Here is a 20,643-nt window from a genome sequence, read left to right on the forward strand (position 1 = left end):
CGGGGCTGATTTCGGTCTCAGGAGAGGCCTTTGAAAACAGAACTCTTCGAAAGCCGCTGTGGGAGGGATTTGAAGCTGTGGCAGGCGAATATCCCTCCTCTTCCATAGACCCTGCAAGAGCAGAGCAGGCTCCCAGCAAATCCCAGCTCCTGCTGCCGAGAGGGGCTTGTGCCGACCCAGAGCCGGCAGAAATCCTCCACAATCCATCTTCTCCCCCAGCCCGACAGAAAAATGCCAGGTTGTTTTGCCCACCCTTGACCGAGGCAAAATCCTGACCCCGAGTTTGGTCCTTTGGACCAGCATCGCCCGCCTGGGTCGGGAATCCTCACCCTCCTGCTCTTTTAAAGGTGCGGTCCCCAAACGGGAAGGTGTTTTTTCCCGGGAAAAAGGTCCTCCCCTGACCTCAGCACACCCAAAACGCCCGGTGCTGACTGGACACGTCTCCATCCCATCGTGGCTGGGATACGGGATCAGCAGCCAGGTGTGTGACAGAGGGCAGGACAGCTCCACGGGGATCCTTTTCACTTCCCTCGTCCCAGTTTAAAGCAGCCGAGCTGCTGTCACCTGGGATGGTGCCGGCTCCCCTCCAGCCCCGCAGTGATCCAGCTGCAGGGGAGCTTTTCCCAGCACCACTGCAACCGCTGAGCCTTCCAGGCACGAAGAAAAGAGGGAAAAGAAGAGATTTATATGGAAGGTTTTCAATTCTTTGAGACATCAGCACCCTCCTGGACGCCAAAAAGACTGTTGTCACCCTGCCAGGATGTATAATTCCAAACTGGAAATCAATACCACCCTGTAACATTCTCCCTTCTGATTGTCCCTCTGTCCCACTGAGGTGGCTCCCTGGGTGGGGTTTCCATAGGGAACCCATGGCAGTGTCTGTGCTCCCCATCCCTGTCCCCTGACAGGGGGACAGGTGGGAAAGGGAAGGCAAAGGCACCTCCCTGCCACCTTATTCTTCATTTTTATTCCCAATTATCCTTATTCTCCTGCAAAACCTGGCCCTGAGCAGCATCCCCACCACAAGCACCAGCCTGCTTTTGGGTGTGGGCACTCAGTGCTCCCAGGGAAAAGCAGGATTCAGGAACTGGGCTGAATTTGTCCCGTGATGGGTGGTGTTTCATCCCTTTTGACCCTCGTTATTTAAATCATCACTACTTAAATAGTGAGGTTTGGTGGTTGCTCCCAGTTTTTCCACACTGCTTCCACCTTCCAAGCCTCTAGTGAGGAGTATGGGGTGTTTCCCAGGATAAATGCTCTTTCCTTCCTTAAAAACTCACTGCTTTGTCCCTGGGTGCCAAACTGAGTTGGTTTTTTTTGGGGGGAGGGAAAACAGAGGGCATGTGACAGCGTCAGGACATCTCCTGCTGGTTCCAAAATTAAGTATTTTAGCTTTCTGGTTCAAAATGGCAAATCATTTAGGAATAGAAACCTACAAAAATTAAAGACATAAAAGGAGACAAAAAAAAAAGGCCCACAAAAATAAAAGACGGATATCTATAAAGAGAAAAAAAAAAGGGCCCCAAAAAATTAAAAGATAGATAAACACTTTGTTTCACCATGGACAACCCAGCCTTTACTCTAGAGAGCGGTCAGCCCATCCTGTTCTCCAAAAAACACTGGGAAAATGCCATTTTCACTGACCAATTCCACCCAGATTTCAGGGTCTGGGCTCTGGGATAAGCCAGCCCTCGGCTGCATCGTTCCCAACTGAAATAAAAAGGGATATTTTCCCAAGGGAGCGCTGATCCCTAAAAATCACCATCCACCCAGCAGCACGGGAAACATCAGACGCCCCTGTGGGACCCCACCCAGGCACCCAGCAGCCCCCCAAAAGCAGAATTTGGGGATATTTAAGCCCGCAGTGCCACCTGCTGGCAAAGGGCCCTCCCAGAGCTCCCCCTTGGCTGCCAGACCCGCCCAGTGCCTCCAAAACCTCCCCGTGGCACCCACGGGCATTTCCAGCCCCTCGCCCCTGCCTTCTGCAGGAGAAACGGGGGAGCTCAGAGCACTCTAAAGCAGTTTTTGAGGCGCTTCAGAGCAGTTTCAAGCACTTTAAAGCAGCTTAAAGCAGCTTTTAGCAATTTTTATAGTTGGAGGGTTTTTAGGACACAGGACAAGTCCCCCCTGATGTTTTCCCACACTGATCCCTCCTCAAAGAGCCCAGAGCATCCACTGGGAATGAAAACTTGGTAAATTTAATACTGATACAGGAGGGTTTTCCTTTACACAGCAAAAAATGAACCCGTGGAGGTCACTGGGATAGCAAGAAGTCCAGGAGCCTACCGGGATCTGATAAAAATGGGAACAGGGTAATGGGCAGATACAAACACCAGCAGGGACCGGAGTCCTCCTGCCTCGGGGCTCAGCCAGGTTCCCTGTAACTTGGGATGGTTTTTTTCTTAAAAAAATAATAAAAAAGTTTGCTCAGGGGTTGGGACCCTGAGGTTTCAAAGTTTTTTGGGGTTTTTTTTGCACCGTGGCTCGGGGAGCGACTGTGCACCCCAAGGCGCTTCCCATCTCCCATCCCACCAACCCTCTGCTTTGGGTCTGGCTCAGCTCTCTGGGAAGCTGGAAGGCACTTTGGGACCCCTGAAGGAAGAGAGGTGGGTTGAGAAAAAGGGGTGCACCCCAGGGATGAGGCTGCTGTCGCCCCATGACTGGGCTCACCCGCTCCCGGCTGCGGCGCCCAAGCGGAGCCGTGCCCAGAGTCCCGTACAAAGAGTAAAAAATAAGACATTTAACACAAAAATCCCTATTGGCACAAGTGTCTGTGAGCTCTACGTACCTCTAGCTGTGGGTGGGGCAGAGCTGTGGGACAAAGCTCCCCAAAATCTACCCTGATCTACGCTCGCCCATCGCTGGTCCCGCTGATCCCCTGCAAAGGGAGCGTCCCCATTGTCCTTAAATCTCTGCAGGAGCTGGGGGGAAGTTGTTCCACTGACAGCCCGTTTCTCTTCTCCCAGTGATGCTGGAGGGAACCCCAAAGCCTTCCTTGCTGGGCTGGGGTGTGCACCAAGTCTGGGTGATGGAGGGAGAAATGCCTGCTCTGATGGGAGAACTGGGCCGTGTTGGGATGCTCGGGATGGATCCTGGTGGGATGAGGTGGGTTCTGGTGTCCCCTCGCGGGCTGCCAGTGCTGGCTGAGCTTTGGGGTCTCACCCCAGGTGTCCCCATCCCCTCACAACCCCTGATGGGTTCAGAAGTCCGAGTCGGGGTCCAGCAGCTCCGCGTCCACCAGGTTGGTCCGGGAGTGGATGGGGGCCAGCCCGGCCCGGCGGCCCTGAGTCCTCGGCCCCCCGGGGTTGGGGGCCCAGAGCGGGCCCCCGTTGTGCTGCCAGCGCCCGGGGCTCTCCTCCTCCAGGGCCCCGCTCTCGGGGCAGAAGGGGTTGCTGATGAGGTGGAAGACGTTGGCTCTGCGGCGCCCATCCCACGGCACCCCGGAGAAGGCGGCGTCGGGCCGGCCGGGCGGGAGCCCCGGCAGGACGTCGGGAGCGAAGGCCACCAGGCAGGGCTGGGGGGGCAGGCGGGGCAGGCGAGGGACGGTGCTGGGGGCCAGGGGGGCCGCGGAGCCCCCCAGGCAGCGCTCGGGGCCCGGGTCCACCTCCTTCTTCTTCTTCCTGCGCTTCTTCTTGCGGCTGCTGCGCTTCTGCAGCTTGGGGGAGATGTCGGCTTCCACGATCCAGAGGTTGGCCCTCTCCTCCGGTGGCACTGCGGGATGTGGGATTGGGCAGGTGAGAGCGGCCACATCCTGCCCTGTGCCCCCCGCCAGCCCCAGCCCCCTGGCTCTGCCTCCCAGCACATCCCCAACACCCCTCAGCCCCGCATCCCTCCCGAAACACCCCACGTGGAACTTGCCAGGTGTTGCCACGGGCGTCACGGAGATGTCCTGGGGCAGGATGGCTCCTCTCCTGGCCACCATCTTGGTGACGTGCTGGGCCCAGGCCGAGGACACGTCAGCCGACGGCTCGTTGATGTCGAAGGCCAAACCGGCTGCAATGACAGGGGGTCCTGGTCAAGGGGGGGCACCGGGGACCCCGGGGTGCTGCTGGGACAGTCCCCTCCCACGGGCACGTACCCACGGGGCCGTCGTGTGACACGGTGTGCATGCTGAAGGACAGCTCCCGGCCCGGGTCCCGCAGCAGCTCCTTGCGCTTGGAGAAGGCCTTGGCGATCATCTTGCTCTTCTTGATCCTCTTGGGCTGGTCGTCGCTCTGCCCCGTCAGCCTGGGGACACGGAGGGTCAGAGCAGGGACGTGGTGGGGCTCAGGGCACAGCCAGGGGCACAGGGACCCTCCCCATCTCCCTCTCCCATTCTGGAAGGGGATACCCGTCTGGGGGATGCACTGGATGAGTCCTCTGGGGGTGGAGGTGTCCCACGAACAGGGTGTGAGGGAGATGCCACCCCATTCCTACACTGTGGAGCCCACAACTCACTGAGCTGAGGGACAAATGTCTGGGGACATCTTCCAACACCTCAGGACGTTGGATGGGGCGGGAAGGGCCCTACGAAGCTGGGGTGACATCCTCGGGGTCCCACCTGCACCAGGTGCGCTTCCAGATGAGCAGGGTGGCCTTGGTCCAGACCCAGGTGCTCATGGAGACGCCGGTGCCGAACATGGCGAAGAGGTTGATCTTCTCCACCAGCAGGCTCGGCCGGTTCTTGATCTCGCAGTCCGGGATGGGCTTGTTGGTCTGCGTGGCGATGGTCACGTTGGCCTCGCATCTGAGGGGACAGACACGGGACACTGGCCGTGAGGGGGGGACACCAACGGCCCCCACAGCTCCGCAGGGTGGAGGTGTGCTGGCAGCACTGGTGGGGGACACGGGGATCTCCACTCTGCAGCATGAGGGGCTCGCCCTCCGTCCCTGTCCCACTCACAGGACGTATTCCCGAAAGCTGCGCTCCCACTCCGCCTGGTTGAAGAAGTCGTAGAAGTGGCAGCCAAAGGTGATGAAGACGAAGCCGAAGGCCAAGAAGCCAAAGATGCCTGGAAGAGGAGTGGGACATTCCTGGTTTGGCCAAACCCCAGCGACATCAGGGCAAAGATGCTGCACTGGGGACTGTGCCACATCACAACACCTTTGTCCCCACTGCTGCCGCTCCTGGGAAAGGGCTGTCTGACTTCAGGGGACAAAATGTCTGCACTCCCACCCAGGTTCCCATGGGAATGGTGCCCGTGGACCCCCTTACCCAGGCGCAGCATGGTCTCGTTGATCTTGCTGGCCGCCTTCTCGCTCAGCAGCCCGGGGTGGTTGCTCTTGATGGAGAAGAGCGTCATGACCCCTGCGGTGGAGGGATGAGGGGGTGAGGGTGGGGGAACACCCACGGTGCCCCCACCCCATCAGGGAGCTGCACCCACACCTACCCCGGATGAGGAAATAGCCCCCCACGATGAGGACAAGCCCGATGGGCGCCAGGACGAAGCCGGCTCGGTAGCGGTAGTTCTTGTAGCCCACGAAGCAGATGCCACTGACAGAGTCACCATCCACCTGGCAGGGAGGGGGACAGGCACAGGGGGGTCAGCTGGCCGTGTGGGATTCACCCTGCAGGGGAACCGCCACGGGATGGTGACCCCGTTACCTGCGCCACGGCCAGGATGGCCACGGTGAGGACGAAGGGGATGGACCAGGTGATGAGGTGGAAGTAGGAGGTCTTGCCCAGCAGCGGCTGGTAGGTGGTGCCCAGGGCCTTGAAGGAGGTGTGCCAGGCGTAGGTCAGCATGACGAACCAGATGACTCCCGACATCAGCGAGTAGTAAACGATGACGAAGATGATGACGCAGGAGAGCGTCTCGTTGGACCTGCGGGGGCGGGAGAGGCACAAACATCACCCACCTCCACGAGGGCACGGCGAGGAGGAAGGGGGTCTCGTCCCCCATGATCCCAACCCCAAGAGCCCTCCTCGGTGTGGGGGACGCCCCTCAGACGTGGGCTGGAGGTGGCACGTACGTGGGCTCCCCCAGGCGCATGGTGCCGTCGGCGCGGCACACGATCTCGTCACGGGCGCCGTCCATGAACTGCGCCAGCCAGCCGATGCTGCCCACGAAGAAGCAGGCGTTGACGTAGAACAGGATGACGGCGGGGTAGCGGTTGGAGTTCCTCCAGTCAGCGACAAACGTGGCCTGGCGGGGCGGAGAGAGCGACAGCTTGGTGCCTCGCGCCCTTCGGGGGGCCCCTCCCCGCGCCGCCCCCGCGCCTCACCAGGGTGAAGAAGGTGCAGAAGATGGTGACGGAGCTGAAGGCGGCGATGTAGACGTGCATCTCGCGGTGCTCCTTCTCGGTGAACAGCGGGTTCTGGCACTGGATGCCGCAGCCCTCCACGTCCTCGTACCAGCTCTTGGGGTTGTCGGTGCGCACCAGCGGCGCCTCGCACTGCCCCGAGCTGTTGAACTTGATGTTCTGCACCTCGTTCTGCCGTGGGAGAAACCAGGCCGTGAGGAGGAGGAGATGTCCCCACAGTGAAGGGGGACATCAGTCCCCTGCAGAGGGCAGGGGACAGCTGGGTTTCATTGGGTCATCATGGAATCATTCAATGGTTTGGGTGGGAAGGGACCTTAAAGCTCATCCAGTTTTCAACTTCCCTGCCATGGGCAGGGACACCTTCCACTAGCTCAGGTTGCTCCAGCCTGGCCTTGGACACTTCCAGGGATCCAGGGACAGCCACAGCTTCTCTGGCCAACCTGGGCCAGGGCCTCCCCACCCTCCCAGCCAGCAATTCCTTCCCAATATCCCATCTGTCCCTGCCCTCTGGCACTGGGAAGCCATTCCCTGTCCCTCTATGCCTTGTCCCCAGTCCCTCTCCAGATCTTCTGGAGCCCCTTTAAGCACTGGAAGGGGTTCAAGATCTCCTTCGAGCCTTCTTTTCTCCAGGTGAACAACCCTGACCCTTTTCTCCTCCCAAAAGCCACTTTCCCTTCCCAAGAAGTGATGTTTTTCCCCCGCTGCCCTGTGAGGACACAGCCTGGCAGGGCCCCCCGTGCCGTACCGGGCAGCCCTCGGGGAATCGGTCGGTCGTGCACTTGAGGAAGTCGGGCCAGCCTCGCTCGCGCTCCACGATGGTGCAGGGGGCCCGGGTGGCCTGGCACAGGGTCTGGCTGGGCAGCTCCACCTGCCCATCCTCGCACTTGGGCATGTAGACGGCGCAGAGCAGGGGCTGGATGACGTCCCAGCAGCGCGGGGCGTTGCGCAGGCCTGTGGGGACAGCGCTGTCACCCCCCCGGGCACACCCACCTCCTGCCATCCCCCCGGGCACACACACCTCCTGCCATCCCCCTGGGCACACCCACCTCCTGCCATCCCCCCGGGCACACCCACCTCCTGCCATCCCCCTGGGCACACACCTCCTGCCATCCCCCCGGGCACACACACCTCCTGCCATCCCCCCGGGCACACACACCTCCTGCCATCCCCCTGGGCACACACACCTCCTGCCATCCCCCTGGGCACACCCACCTCCTGCCATCCCCCCGGGCACACACACCTCCTGCCATCCCCCCGGGCACACCCACCTCCTGCCATCCCCCCCCTGGGCACACACACCTCCTGCCATCATCCCCCCCTGGGCACACACATCCTGCCATCCCCCTGGGCACACACATCCTGCCATCCCCCTGGGCACACACACCTCCTGCCATCCCCCGCCCTGCGGCCCCATGGGGAAGGGGCAGAGCCCAGGGGGTCAGGGGGAGCGTCAGCACCCACACACAGCACTGGGACAGTCTGTAACACCTCTGGGGTGCCATGTGGGTCACCAGGGGCTCAGCCCTGTCCCCCTCTACACGCAGCCATGCCCTGTCCCCTGCTGTAGAGTTTTCTACAGTGTGCCCATCCCTGGGGCCATGCTATACTGTTCCTCCTCTATACCATACCCCTCTCCTGTACCCGAATGGCCTGCTCTCCTCTCTCCTGTACCCATCTTCAGTCCTCACTATACAGTGTTCTGTAGTGTCCACCCCACTATACTGCACTCCTCTCCTCTACTCCAAGCTACTGCTCCCCTCTAAGCTGCAACTACTCCCACTCCCCTACTGTACAGGTTTCTGTACTGTCCCCATCCCCTATCCCTCACTATCGTGCTCCCCTCTATACTGTACCTGCTCCCTGTCCCCTGTACTGTACCCACCCAGAGCCAACACTACCCTGTCCCCCTCCACACTGTACCCATCCCCTGACCCTCCTGTAGTTTTCTGTACTGTGACTATCCCTGGGCCCCTGCTGTACCGTTCCCCCTCTATACCACACCCATCCCCTGCACCCCGTGCTCCCCTCTCTGCTGCACCCATCTCCATACACAGTTTTGTGTACTGTACCTATCCACTGCACCCACCATCCTGCTCCTCCTCTGTGCTGTACCCATCCCCACTCCCCTGCTGTACAGTTTTCTATACTGTGCCCACACCCAGAGCCCTGCTATCCTGCTCACCCTCTGTACTTACCCATCCCCTGTACCCTGCTCTACTCTACCCCTCTGCACTCTACCCATCCCCACTGCCCTGCTGTACAGCTTCCTGTGCTGCACCCACCCCAGGTTCCCACTATCCTCCCCTCAACCCTGCACCCATCCCCTGTACCCCCCTTTGTTCTGTACCCATCTCCAGTCCCCTGCTGTAGTTTATCTCTATTGTAGCTGTCCTCTGTCCCCCACTATTCTGCTCCCTTCTATACCCTACCCATTCCCAGGCCCCCTCTATACTGTTCCCCAATCCACTGCTCCCCTCTACACTGTACCCAGTCCCCTGATAAACTGTTTTCTGCACTGTACCCATCCCCAGGCCCCTGCTACACAATTTTCAATAGTGTACCCATCCCCTGTACTCCAACCTACCACTCCCCCCTATACTGTACCCATCTCCAGTCCCCACTATACAGCTTTCTCTACGGTACCAATCCCCTGTCCCCCACTATCCTGCTCCCCTCTGTACTGTACCCATGCCCTGTACCCCACTTACCCATCACCGTACCCCATTCTGCTGCTCCTCTCTACGCTGTTCCCATCCCCAGATCCTGGATACACAGCTTCCTAGATACTGTGCCTGTCCCCACTAACCTTCTATAAAGTTTCCTACACTTTTCCAATCCCCAGATCCTGGATACACAGCTTCCTACATACTGTGCCTGTCCCCACTCCCCTTCTATAAAGTTTCCTACACTCTTCCCATCCCCACTCCCCAGCTACACAGTTTCCTTCACTCTACCCATCCCCAGTCCCTGCTACACAGTTTCCCACATGGTACCCACCCTTGTCTCCCACTCCACTGCTCCCCTCTCTACTGATACCATCCCCACTCCCCTGGTACACAGTTTTCCATACTGTTCCCATCTCCACTCCCCTGGTACACAGTTTTCCATACTCTTCCCATCCCCATTCCCGTGATACACAGTTTCCCACACTGTTCCTATCCCAGGCCCCTGACACAGTTTCCCACACGGTGCCCACCCCTGTCCCCCATTCTACCGCTCCCCTCCTACAGAGTTCCCCACCCCTATCCCCCACCACACACTTCACCCCTCCCCGGCCCCCCAACATCCCACCCTGCTCCCACCACACCCTGTGCCCGTCCCCCTTCCCCCCAAAAAAAAACCAAACTCTGGGCCTGTGGCGGTGCCGGTGCCGTACCGGACCAGAGCAGGAGCTTTCCGTGCGCCTCCTCCTGCGAGGCGGAGTCGTTGGCCAGCAGCGTGGAGGTGGCCGCGTAGGGCAGCGCGGAGCCCAGGCAGGCAGCGAAGCGGAGGCGCTCGCAGGGCGCGGGGCGGCGGCAGCGCGGGGGCCCGGCCGAGGCGTTGGGGGCCGCGGGGCAGCGCCCGCCCAGCGCCAGCGCCAGCGCCAGGGCCAGGGCCCAGCGCCGCATCCCGGGGCAGCGCCGGGCTCAGGGCGGCCCGCCGAGAACCGCCATGGCCTTTGTTGGGCCGGCCGGCAGCGAGCGGAGCAACCCGCGGCTCCTGCTCCGCCTCGGCCCCCGCCCCGCGGCCCGGCCCGGCCCGCGCCCCCCGCCGGGGAGGGGAGGGGAGGGAGGGAGGGAGGGGAGGATCCCGGGGGAACGCGCTCCGAGGAGAGGAAAAGAGCGCTGGGAGTGAGGGGAGAGCCTCTTCGGCAGGAAAAGGCGCTCAGGGAGAGGGAAAACCCGCGGGTTTGTTGGGTTTGGGTTGTGTTTTTTTGGTTTTGTTTTGTTTTTTCTGTGAGGGAAAAGTCGCTCGGGCGATTGGAAAAAACAAACAAACAAACAAACAAAAAGTTTGGTTTCGTGAGGAAAAAAAGCCGCGCTCGCGGAGGGAAAACGCGTGGGGGAAAATGGGGTTTGGGGGGAGGAAAAGTCGCTCAGAGGGGAGGAGAGGGAAAAGTTCGTTCCTGGGAGAGAAAAAAAAAACAAAAAAAAAAAGAGAGTCGCTTTTGCGGAGGAGAAACGCGTTTTTTGCGAAGAGAAAGTACCCTTTTTTGTGTGTGAAGGAAAAGCGAGGCGAGCGGGGGGGAAAAGTTCGCTTTCGTGAGGAGAAAAATCGCTTTTCGTCGGGAAAAAGTCGCTTGGGGGAGGAAAAGGTTCACACTCGCGGAGGGAAAACGAGATTTTTGTGAAGAAAAAGTCCTTTTAAGTGAGGAAAAAGTTGTTCCTTTTGAGAAAAAAAGTCACTTTTGTAAGGAAAACCTCACTTTTTGTAAGAAAATGAAGTCAGTTTTGTGAGTTAAAAAGTCACTTTTTGTGAAGAAGTAATCACTTTTGCGAGGAAAAGGTTCCTTTTTTGTTAGGAAAGCGTTCCCTTTGTGAGGAAAAAGTCACTAAAAAGTGAGGGAAGAGTTGGGGGTTTTGTAAAGAAAAGTCACTTTGGCGGAGGAAAAAGTTACTTTTTGGCAGGAAAAGTTCCTTCATGGAAGAAAAAAGTTCCTTCTTGTGAGGAAAAAGTCACTAAAAAGTGAGGAAAAAGTCACTAAAAAGTGAGGAAAGAGTTCCTTCTTGTGAGTTCTCATTTGGGAGGACAAAAGTAGGTTTTGGGGGGACAAAAAAAATCACTTGACTGGGAGAGAAAAGTTTCCATTTGAGGATAAAAGTCACTTTTGGGGAGAGAAAAGTTACTTCTTCGAGGGGAAAGCTACTTTTTCGGGGGGGTAAAAGTCGCTTTTAGAGGACAAAAGACACTTTTGCTGGGAGAAAACTTGTTTGATGGGAAAGCAACATTTCTGGGGGTAAAAGTCACTTTCAGGAGAGAAGAGCCCGTTTTGGGGGGAATAAAGTTGATTTTTGCAGAGGAAAGTTCCTTCTTTTAGGAGAAAGTTACTTTTTTTGGGGGGGAAAGTCACTTTGGGGGTGACAAAAGTTTTTTAGAGAGAAAAGTCACTTTTTGGGGACAGAAGCTCCTTTTGGGGGGAGAAAAGTTGGTTTTGGGGGAGAAAAGATAGGAGTTTTGGGAGGAGAAAAGAGCATTTTTGAGGGGAAGGAAAGATTTTTTTTGGGGGGTCATAAGCCAGTTTTTTGGAGAGCAGCTACTTTTTGGAATAAACTCGCTTTTTAGGAGAGAATTAGCTCTTTAGGGGGGAAGTTTTGGGGAGAAAACTAACTTTTGAGGGGGCAGAAATCACTTCTTTTTTTTTTTTTTTCATGGGGAGGTGTCGTTCCTCAGAGGAACAATCACTTCTGGGGGGAGAAATGAGGGTTTTTTGCGTAAAACCCCCCCTTTTGGAGAGGGTACGAAGTGGATTTTCGGGGAAGAGGACGGGGCTGGGTGTATTTTGTGGGGTTTTTTTCGGGAGAGCCGCCAGTGCCTGCCGGCCGCACACAAAGAGCTGGAGCCGGGCCGCATCCCGACTCCCTCCGCGGGAGAGACCACCCAGCCTGAGCAGAAGGGAAAATTAGAAGGGAAAAAAAAAAAATCCCCAAAAACTCCACCCACGGTTTGCGACAGCTCCGGAACGCGGCGGAGGGGCCGGGGCTGAGCTGCTGCTCCGCTGCCCGCGGGCCCCATCGCCCCCTTCCCCGATTGGGGAGGGAATGGCACGGGATAAGGGCACGGGGACGGGGTGGCCCTGCCCTGTCCCCGTCCAGGCTGTCCCCCCACCCCCCCGATCCAGCAGCCCCCGCGCAAACGGGCAGAGCTTGGAGCGTCCGGACTCGTCTCTTTATTCTCCGTGAAAGCTGAAGGAACTTCGCAGCCTGGCACTGACTCCATGCGGGGCCCAGCACCCTGTGGAGGGGCTCAGCTCCCTGTGGAGGGGCCCAGCACCCTGTGGAGGGGCCCAGCTCCCTGTGGAGGGGCCCAGCACCCTGTGGAGAGGCTCAGCTCCCTATGGAGGGGCTCAGCACCCTGTGGAGGGGCCCAGCACCCTGTGGAGGGGCCCAGCACCCTATGGAGGGGCTGAGCTCCCTCTGGAGGGGCCCAGCACCCTGTGGAGGGGCTCAGCTCCCTGTGGAGGGGCTCAGCTCCCTATGGAGTGGCTCAGCACCCCGGGCACAGACGGGACCCCCACCCTCAGCTGAGGAAGCCCCCATGGATCAGCCCCCCAGTGCCGAGGGCTCCTGCTCCCAGCCCTGTCCGTGACACTGAGACAGAGCCAACAGGCTTGGTGGCTCCTGGTGATGGGAACATGCCCAGTTCTGGAGCCCACCCTGGGCAAAGGCAGCTCGGTGCACGGACAGACAGACAGACAGACAGACAAATGCCCATCTCCAGCACACACGGAGATGGGAGGCACATCCCAGTGCAAAGCTTTGTGCGTGGCCTGTGCTCCAGCAGGACAGACAGACAGACAGACAGACAGCGGTTCTGGGGCTGGGTCAGGCCCCAAAACAGGGCACAGCAGCTCGGCACGTCCCGGCCGAGCCCGGCACCAAAGGCACCGAGTCTCCAGTGTCCCTGCGTGTCCCTCTCTGCAGCACAGCGGCCACCACGGATCCACAGCCTGCTCCTACCTCCCTCTTCTCCAGCAAAGCCCCCTCAGCTCTTCCCGTGGATCCAGAGCTGGGAAAAGGGCTGTTGAGGTGCTGGGAGCCGCCGCTGTGCCGTGGGACGGACGGACGGACGCCGGCTCAGTACCAGGGGTCTGCCCGGTGCTGCTGGTTGTAGAGCTGCAGCTTGATCTGGTCTCGGATCTGGTTGATGAGGAGCTGAGCCAGGACAATGCCCACCAGCTGGAGAGGAGGGAGGAGAGGGAGACGGGAAAGAGGAGGGAGAGGAGAAAGAAAGAGTAGGAAGGGAAAGGGGAAGGGCAAAGAGAACGGGGGAGAGAGAGGGAAGGGAAGAGGGAGGGTAAGGAAGAGAAGGAGGGGAAGGGGGAGAAGAAGGGGAGGTGAAAAAGAGAAGAGGAAGGGGAAAGAGAGAGAAAGGGGAAGGGGAGATAGAGAAAAAGAGGAAGGAGAGAGAGAGAAAAAGAGGAATGGGAGAGGGAGGTGCTGAGGGACACCAGGCACTGTCACCCCGTGCCCCCCATGCCCGACAGTTGCACTGCTCCCCCACCCCAAATCCTGCCCGGACATCCCCCTGGGTTGCAATGAACCACATCCTTAAGGCAACTCCCAAAAGAGAGGGAGCACAAAGTGGAGCTGTGGGATGGACCCTTCTCCCCCCCAGTCCCTGGGGACCCCTGTACCTGGGGGAGGGCCAGCCCCAGGGTGATGCCCCCCAGCAGGAACAGGTTGCTGTGGATCCAGTTGACCAGCTTGTCAATGCAGCCGTTGGTGTAGATAAAGGCACTGGCCTCCAGGTAGCCCTTGTCCTGCATCCCGTGGCCACACATGGTGTTGACGACGGTCTGGGAGGGAGGACAGGGCACAGAGGGGTTGGGGACAACTCACACTGGGGTCCCTTGTTCTTGGGGGTGACCAGGAGTTCTGCCCTCACCTTGGTATCAAGGAGGGTGTCCCTTCCTCAGATGTTCCCACCCCATCCCTCCAGAGCCAGGCTCCCTAAACACTCCCAGCTCCACAAAGGGACAATCCCTGGGGGCAGCGGGGGGAAAATTCACCACCACCTCACCGCAGTAACCTCACCTGGGAGTCCCCAAACCCGGTGAGTGGAATGGGGGACCCAAACCCAGGGGGCGGGATGGGGGTCCATGCAATGCCATCAGTGCGTTCCCTCTCCCTGGGAGGGGGCTCCAGGCTCAGCGCAGCCCCAAGGGAGGGGGGGAAGAGGCACGGAGTGGGGGGCTCCCCCCAGGACTCACCTGGTTGGCGTCGTGCAGGCAGCAGGAGAAGGGGACGGAGCAGCGCTCGCGGCTGGGGTTGGTGGCGGTGCAGTTGAAGTACATGTTCTGGGACCAGTCCTTGTAGGACACGCCCCCGCAGCAGCTGAACTGTGGGAAGGGCACGGAGCGCTCAGCAGGGACGGGGACGGGGACGAGGACAGGACACCGAGGGGGCTTCTTTCCCCCTCGCCCCCTTTTCCTCCTGCTCTCCCCAACCTGCCTGAACAGCATCACCGCGAACATCAAATCCAGGCGGTGGCACCCCACGGATTTAAGCCTGACCCAGGAGCGGGGACACGCCCTCGTTTTGTCAGAGGAAATCCCCGGACCCGCCTCACCTCCTTCTGCCCGAAGTCGATGAGGTTCTGCAGGTCCAGATCGTCCCGGTAGTGCACGATGGCCCCGTTGATGATCTCGCTGACCTTCCCCCGCGCCTGCGGGGCGGACAGGGGGGACACCGGCGGGCTTGTCACCCAGCAGGACGGGACCCCCAGGTCACCCAGCCCTCCCACTGCTCCCCCCCAGGGTACCCTGTCGGAGAAGACGAAGCCCAGCACGCCGGCCGCCAGCTGCAGGAGGAACACCGCGGTCAGGCAGGCGGAGAACTGCGGCAGAGAGGAGGGGGACGGTGAGGGGACGGGGGAGACACGCAGAGATCCCCCCAGGAGGGTCCCCCAGGAGGGTCCCCCAGGCCCGGGGTCTCACGGTCTGCAGCAGGCAGATGTTCTCCCGCAAGGAGCCGACACAGCCGCAGAAGGTGATGAGGAAGGTGAGGACGCCGACCACGAGGAGGAGGATGGCGGGGTCCACCGCCAGGCAGGCCATGGCTGCTTCTGTCACGAGGAGCTGTCACCGGCAGCCCCCACAGAGCCCCCCAGTGATGGGGCGTCCCCCATTGTGGTGCTGGCTCGGGATCAGCCCGGGTAAGGAGCCCCCCAACCTCACCTGCGTGTTTCAGCAGCCGGGCGTAGACCCCCACGGCCACCATCACCATGGAGATCATCTGCAGAGCAGGACGGGGGGGTTTGTGAGCCCCCCCCAGGCACCACCACCCCCATCTCACACCCGGAGACCGGCTGAAGGCCCCCCAGAGTCCGGGCTGCAAATGGGGAACCAGAGCTGGACCCGCTGCCTCAGTTTCCCCTCGTCACCCCCAGATGGACACGGTGCCCACCACGTCCCCACCCCTCGCGAGGTCACGCCTGTCCCCACCTCCTGGGCGGCCACCTCTGTCCCCACCCCCCGGGAGGCCACTTCTGTCCACACCAGCCCTGCTCTGCTGCGGGTGACTGGACACGGGGACGTGGTTTATCGGCAGCGAGAAACTTCCTCAAAACCACGACGGCGAACACGGAAACAACCCTCCGAAAAAACACCACCCGCCGAAAAACGCCCCGCAAAGGCAGAAAAAAGCCCCCTAACAAACAAACAAACAAACAAACAATCCCCCCAAGCAGTCAAAAAGTCCCCAAAAGTTAAAAACTAAAAACAAAACCCAAGCACGAAAAAGAAAAATCTCAAAACATTAAAAAAATTCTCAAAACATAAAAGAACTTAAAAAACATATATTAAAAAAAAAAATCACAAAAGCCTCAAAACATGGAAATCCATGTGGCTTCCACACGTGAGGTGTCCCTGGCATGGGCTGGGGCCAGGATGGGTCCTGGTGAGATGGTGGGGGCCCAAAAGACCCCAAAGCCCCTCGGGAAATGTGGGAATCCCCCACCTCCCAGCGATAAGGGGGTGTCCCATTGGGGTCCTGGGGTTGGGGGGGTGCAAGGGTCTCAGTGGTGTCCTGGAGGTGGGGACAGTCCCAGCGTCTGGGGGTCCTTGGTGGGGTCCCAGGGATGGAGGGGCTCCAATGGGATCCCAGGGGAGTCCAGGAATGGGGGCCAGTGGGGTCCAGGGTCAGGGGTTTCCAGTGGGGTCCTGAGCATGGGGGCGATCTGGGGATCCCGGGGATGAGGGGGGGATCCCAATTAGGTCCAGGGATGGGGGCGGTCCCAGGGCCCGGATGTCTACGATGGGGTCCCGGGGATGGGGTGTCCTGGTGGGTCCCTGGGGATGGGGGGGTCCCAATAGGGTCCAGGGGTGGGGACAGTTCCAGGGGCTGGGAGTCCCTCGGGAATGGGGGGTCACGGTGGGTTCCTGGGAATGGGGGGGTTTAGGGGTCTCGGGGATGGGGTGGTCCCAATTAGGCCCAGGAATGGGGACAGCCCCAGTGCCCGGGGGTCCCTCGGGAATGGTGGAGGGGGCCACAGGGGGGTCCCGGGGATGGGGTGTCCCAGTAGGGTCCAGGGGTGGGGACAGTTCCAGTGTCCCAGTGCCGCCGCCCGCACTCACCCAGAAGAGCAGGTTGAAGAAGAAGAGCACGTACTTCACCACCGGGCTCACGAAGGAGAAATCATCCCCCAGGGGCCTGGCGGGGGCCGCCGCGCGCCTCGCCATGGCGGAGCGGGGCCCAGCGGAGCCGAGCGGGGACGAACGGGGACGGACGGAGCCGAGAGGGGCCGGTCCGTCCCTGTCCCCGTCCCTGTCCCCGTCCCTGTCCCTGTCCCCGTCCCCTCCGGCTCCGGCCCCGCTTCGCCCCCGCCGCGGGAGCCGCCGGCCCACGCCCCGCCCTCCCTTCCCGCCCGCTCATTGGCCCCTCCGCCCGCGCTCTGCCTTTCCATTGGCTGCCGGCCCCGTCACTCACCCGCTGCCGCACCTGTCCGCGCCTTAAGGGGCCAGCGCAGCCCGGGCGCGCTCCCGATCCCACCGGGATCATCCCGCCTTTCCCGGCACCGCCGGCATCATCCCAGCTCTCCCGATCCCGCCGGGATCATCCTACCTTTCCCGGCACTGCCGGGATCGTCCCAGCTCTCCCGATCCCGCCGGGATCATCCCGCCTTTCCCGACATCGCCGGCATCATCCCAGCTCTCCCGATCCCGCCGGGATCATCCTGCCTTTCCCGGCACCGTCGGGATTATCCCAGCTCTCCCGATCCCGCCGGGATCATCCCGCCTTTCCCGGCACCGCCGGGATCATCCCAGCTCTCCCGATCCCACCGGGATCATCCCAGCTCTCCCGATCCCGCCGGGATCATCCCGCCTTTCCCGACATCGCCGGCATCATCCCAGCTCTCCCGATCCCACCGGGATCATCCCGCCTTTCCCGGCACCGCCGGCATCATCCCAGCTCTCCCGATCCCGCCGGGATCATCCCGCCTTTCCCGACATCGCCGGCATCATCCCAGCTCTCCCGATCCCGCCGGGATCATCCCGCCTTTCCCGACATCGCCGGCATCATCCCAACTCTCCCGATCCCGCCGGGATCATCCCACCTTTCCAGACATCGCCGGCATCATCCCAACTCTCCCGATCCCGCTGGGATCATCCCACCTTTCCAGACATCGCCGGCATCATCCCAGCTCTCCCGATCCCGCCGGGATCATCCTGCCTTTCCCGGCACCGCCGGGATCGTCCCAGCTCTCCCGATCCCACCGGGATCGTCCCAGCTCTCCCGACACCGCCGGGATCGTCCCGCCTGCCCCGACCCCGCCGGGTGGTGCGGCCCCTGCCGCGGAGAAACCCGCACCCGGGGGGGGTGTGCAGTTGTGGCGTTGTAATTGTAATTAATCACAGATTTCTCTCTCCCTCGGAGGGACACGGGACAGTCCTCGTCCCTAAGCGTGGCCAGCTGAGGTGATGTGGGGTTTTCAGGAAAGGACGTGGGTGAGGCTCCGACACAAATTTGCTGAAATCAGCCCAAAAACCTTCAGTGGCGACACTGCATCCCCGGTGACCTCTCTGACACAGGGAAGTGGGAGTCCCAAACTCGTCGAATCTCCTCTCTGCTACTAAAACTGGGAAGCTTTGGTGGATCCCGGGATGCAAGGAAGCAGTGGGTCCCTCCCCAAACAGGATCCAACCCTCAAATCCTTCCCCCCCTCCCCTTTTTTTTGCACCACGTTTCAGTTTTCTTGGCTAGTGGGGACAGAGAAAAGAGCTGTCACCTTGTCCCATCCCTGTAGCACGAGGTCCCTTTGCTTGAGGGAAGCACCATCCCACAGTTATTATTTAATTTGTTATTATTATTATTCCATTTTATATTATTTCTCTTCTAGGGCTCATCACGGCTGGAAATCCCCAGGAAGTAGCTGCTGGTGCTGGCACAACCCTTCCTGGAGGAAGCTTCGGGCAGAGGAACCAAAACAAAAAACCCCTTCATGCTTTTAGAGTCCCTGAGGTGCCACCAAAGAGCCACCACCCAGCCCCAGATCCCACTGCCCAAGGAGGCATTTCCTTTGGATGCTGCTGAAGAAGCCCCCGTGATCCCCAGGAACGCTGTGGTTGATGCTGGTGGGTCTCCAGAGAGTTCAGAGAGTCCCCTCAGGCAGCACACGAGCTCGTGGTGGGGTTGAACCATCCCTTGTCCCCACAGAAGTGTTTCTGCCCCAGCAGTGATGAGGAAGGTGCCCATGGATGCACTTCCTCCAATCAGATCTAGATGTCCATCCATCAGATCTACATCTCCACCCATCAGATTTATGTTTCCCAACGTTTCTAGCTGTCCACCCGTCAGATCTAGGAATCCACCCCTCAGATCTACATGCCCACCTGCCATATCCACGTGTCGTTCCTCACCAGACCCATGGGATGGGACAGGGACAGGGACGAGCAGGAGGACACGTGCGGGGAAGGAGGGAAGGAGACTCTGAGGACCCTGCTCTGAGCCGCAGTGACCGCCAGGTGGAGGAGAAAGAGGAGGAAGAGGAAGAGAAGGAGGAGGAGGAAGGGCTGAGCAGCAGCTGGGGGAGCCCCGCGGAGTCCCAAATTTCCCCCGCCCCCGCTCTGGGACTCGTGTAGGAGGGGGCGTATCTGGGGCGGAGCCACCTCTCCCACCCTTCGGCCGCACCGCGCAGGGGCCGTGAGGGGGGTGGGGGGTGTATGGGCACCCCCCGGGACCCCCTCACCCCATCCCTGCATGGACACCCTCCTGGGACCCCCACACCCCATCCCTGCACAGAGACCCCCACTCCAGGACCCCCATCCATGCCCGTACCCCTCCTCCCAGCCCTACCCCAGTCCCTCACAGCCCAGCCCCCCCAAGTCCCCTCATCCCCCCGGGGGTGGGAACGAGGGCTCACCCCCCACTCTGGAGCAACGCTCTTTATTTGAGGTCAGAGTTTGGCCCCCCTGGCCTTGGGACCCTGGGGTTCGAGTGTCCCCTGATAGGTGGGGGGACCATGAGCTGCCCCTGCCTTCCCTCGTGGTCCGGGCAGAGCCCCTGCACCAAACCATCATGCACCCACCCCCAGCACCCATCCTGCCCCCCGTGCCTGCCCCCCTGCCCCAGATCATCACCCCAGCCCTGCTCCCCCCCCATTTGGGGCAGTCAGGGCCGTGTCCTGTGCCGGTGTCACACATGGACCTGTCCGGGGTGGCCTCAGGTGTGGAGACTCTTCAGGTCACCCAAGGCCACGGCTCCTCCTTCTCCTCCATCCGCAGCTCCGGAGCCCTGGGCTGGACCCCACGCTGAGGGTGACAGTGAGCTGGGGCCGCAGGACCCCCAAGTGCCACCCATGGGCACCCCAGCCTGGCTGTGCCCCCCAGGGCAAGGGACATGCCCCAGTGTCCCCATACAGAGCTGCTCCCCTCCCCATCCCTGTCCCCAGCCTCATCCCAGTCACCAGCCTCATCCCTGTCCCCACCCTCATCCCACTCAACCAGCCTCGTCCCCATCTACACCCTTGTCGTCATCCCATCTTCATCCTCATCCCATCCCATCCCATCCTCACCCTCATCCTCATCCTATCCCATTCTCATCCCATCCCTTCCCCATCCCTATCCCATCCTCATCCCATCCCTTTCTCGTCCCTATCCCAGCTCCACAAGGGAGCTGGAAAACCCCTCCCTCCCCACCCAGAAGCCCACGCCCGGCTGGACCAGGGGGTCCTCAGCTGCCCCCCCATCCCACAGCACCCACATCCCACCCCCAACACCCACTTTGTCACCCTCAACACCCACTTTGTCAGACCCAGCACCCCCTGCGCCCCCAGCACCCACCTGTGCCCCCCAGCACCCACCTGCGCCCCCAGCACCCACCTGCACCCCCCCAGCACCCACCTGCGCCCCCCCAGCAGCGCCGCCCGCAGCGCACGCAGAGCAGGACGGCGATGGCCACGGCGGTGAAGGCGGCCGTGAGCACACACACCACCATGATCATGTCCGGCTCCACGGCCCTCGGGGCCTCTGCGGGGCGGCACCGGCACATGGGGACAAGGGACGGACCCCCCCGACACTCCCAGCCCCGCGCCAGACCGGGGGACCCCAAAGTGCCGGGGGCTGCAGGCACCACCCAGGCGGGGGGACAGGGGACGGAGCAGGTGATGGACACACGAGGGACCCCTAAACGTGCCAGGGGTGCAGAGTAGGGGACACTGAGTACCACCCAGAGGGGGACAGGGCTGGAGCAGGTGACACACGCA

The 20,643-nt window shown here is 60.8% G+C and overlaps 2 protein-coding genes across 2 annotated transcripts; both read right to left on the reverse strand.

Annotated features, from left to right (window-relative positions):
- Positions 1-2,176: 2,176 nt before the first annotated feature.
- On the reverse strand, positions 2,177-9,851 carry SMO (smoothened, frizzled class receptor). The gene is made up of 12 exons (XM_050325026.1): positions 9,620-9,851; positions 6,989-7,194; positions 6,205-6,414; positions 5,953-6,125; positions 5,585-5,804; positions 5,370-5,493; positions 5,195-5,287; positions 4,883-4,991; positions 4,541-4,726; positions 4,079-4,227; positions 3,859-3,993; positions 2,177-3,711 (listed from the first exon to the last, which is right to left on the reverse strand). Exons 1-12 carry the CDS (start codon positions 9,849-9,851, stop codon positions 3,200-3,202), a joined length of 2,349 nt encoding a protein of 782 aa, XP_050180983.1. The 3' UTR covers positions 2,177-3,199.
- Positions 9,852-12,106: 2,255 nt separating this feature from the next.
- On the reverse strand, positions 12,107-16,763 carry TSPAN33 (tetraspanin 33). The gene is made up of 8 exons (XM_050325050.1): positions 16,517-16,763; positions 15,119-15,176; positions 14,879-15,006; positions 14,704-14,778; positions 14,512-14,607; positions 14,153-14,281; positions 13,577-13,738; positions 12,107-13,118 (listed from the first exon to the last, which is right to left on the reverse strand). The coding sequence occupies exons 1-8, from the start codon at positions 16,619-16,621 to the stop codon at positions 13,017-13,019; spliced, it is 855 nt and encodes a 284-aa protein (XP_050181007.1). The 5' UTR covers positions 16,622-16,763; the 3' UTR covers positions 12,107-13,016.
- Positions 16,764-20,643: the final 3,880 nt, after the last annotated feature.

Source organism: Myiozetetes cayanensis, unplaced genomic scaffold (genome assembly GCF_022539395.1).
Source record: "Myiozetetes cayanensis isolate MyiCay16 unplaced genomic scaffold, myiCay2020 scf3, whole genome shotgun sequence".
Taxonomy (NCBI): domain Eukaryota; kingdom Metazoa; phylum Chordata; class Aves; order Passeriformes; family Tyrannidae; genus Myiozetetes; species Myiozetetes cayanensis.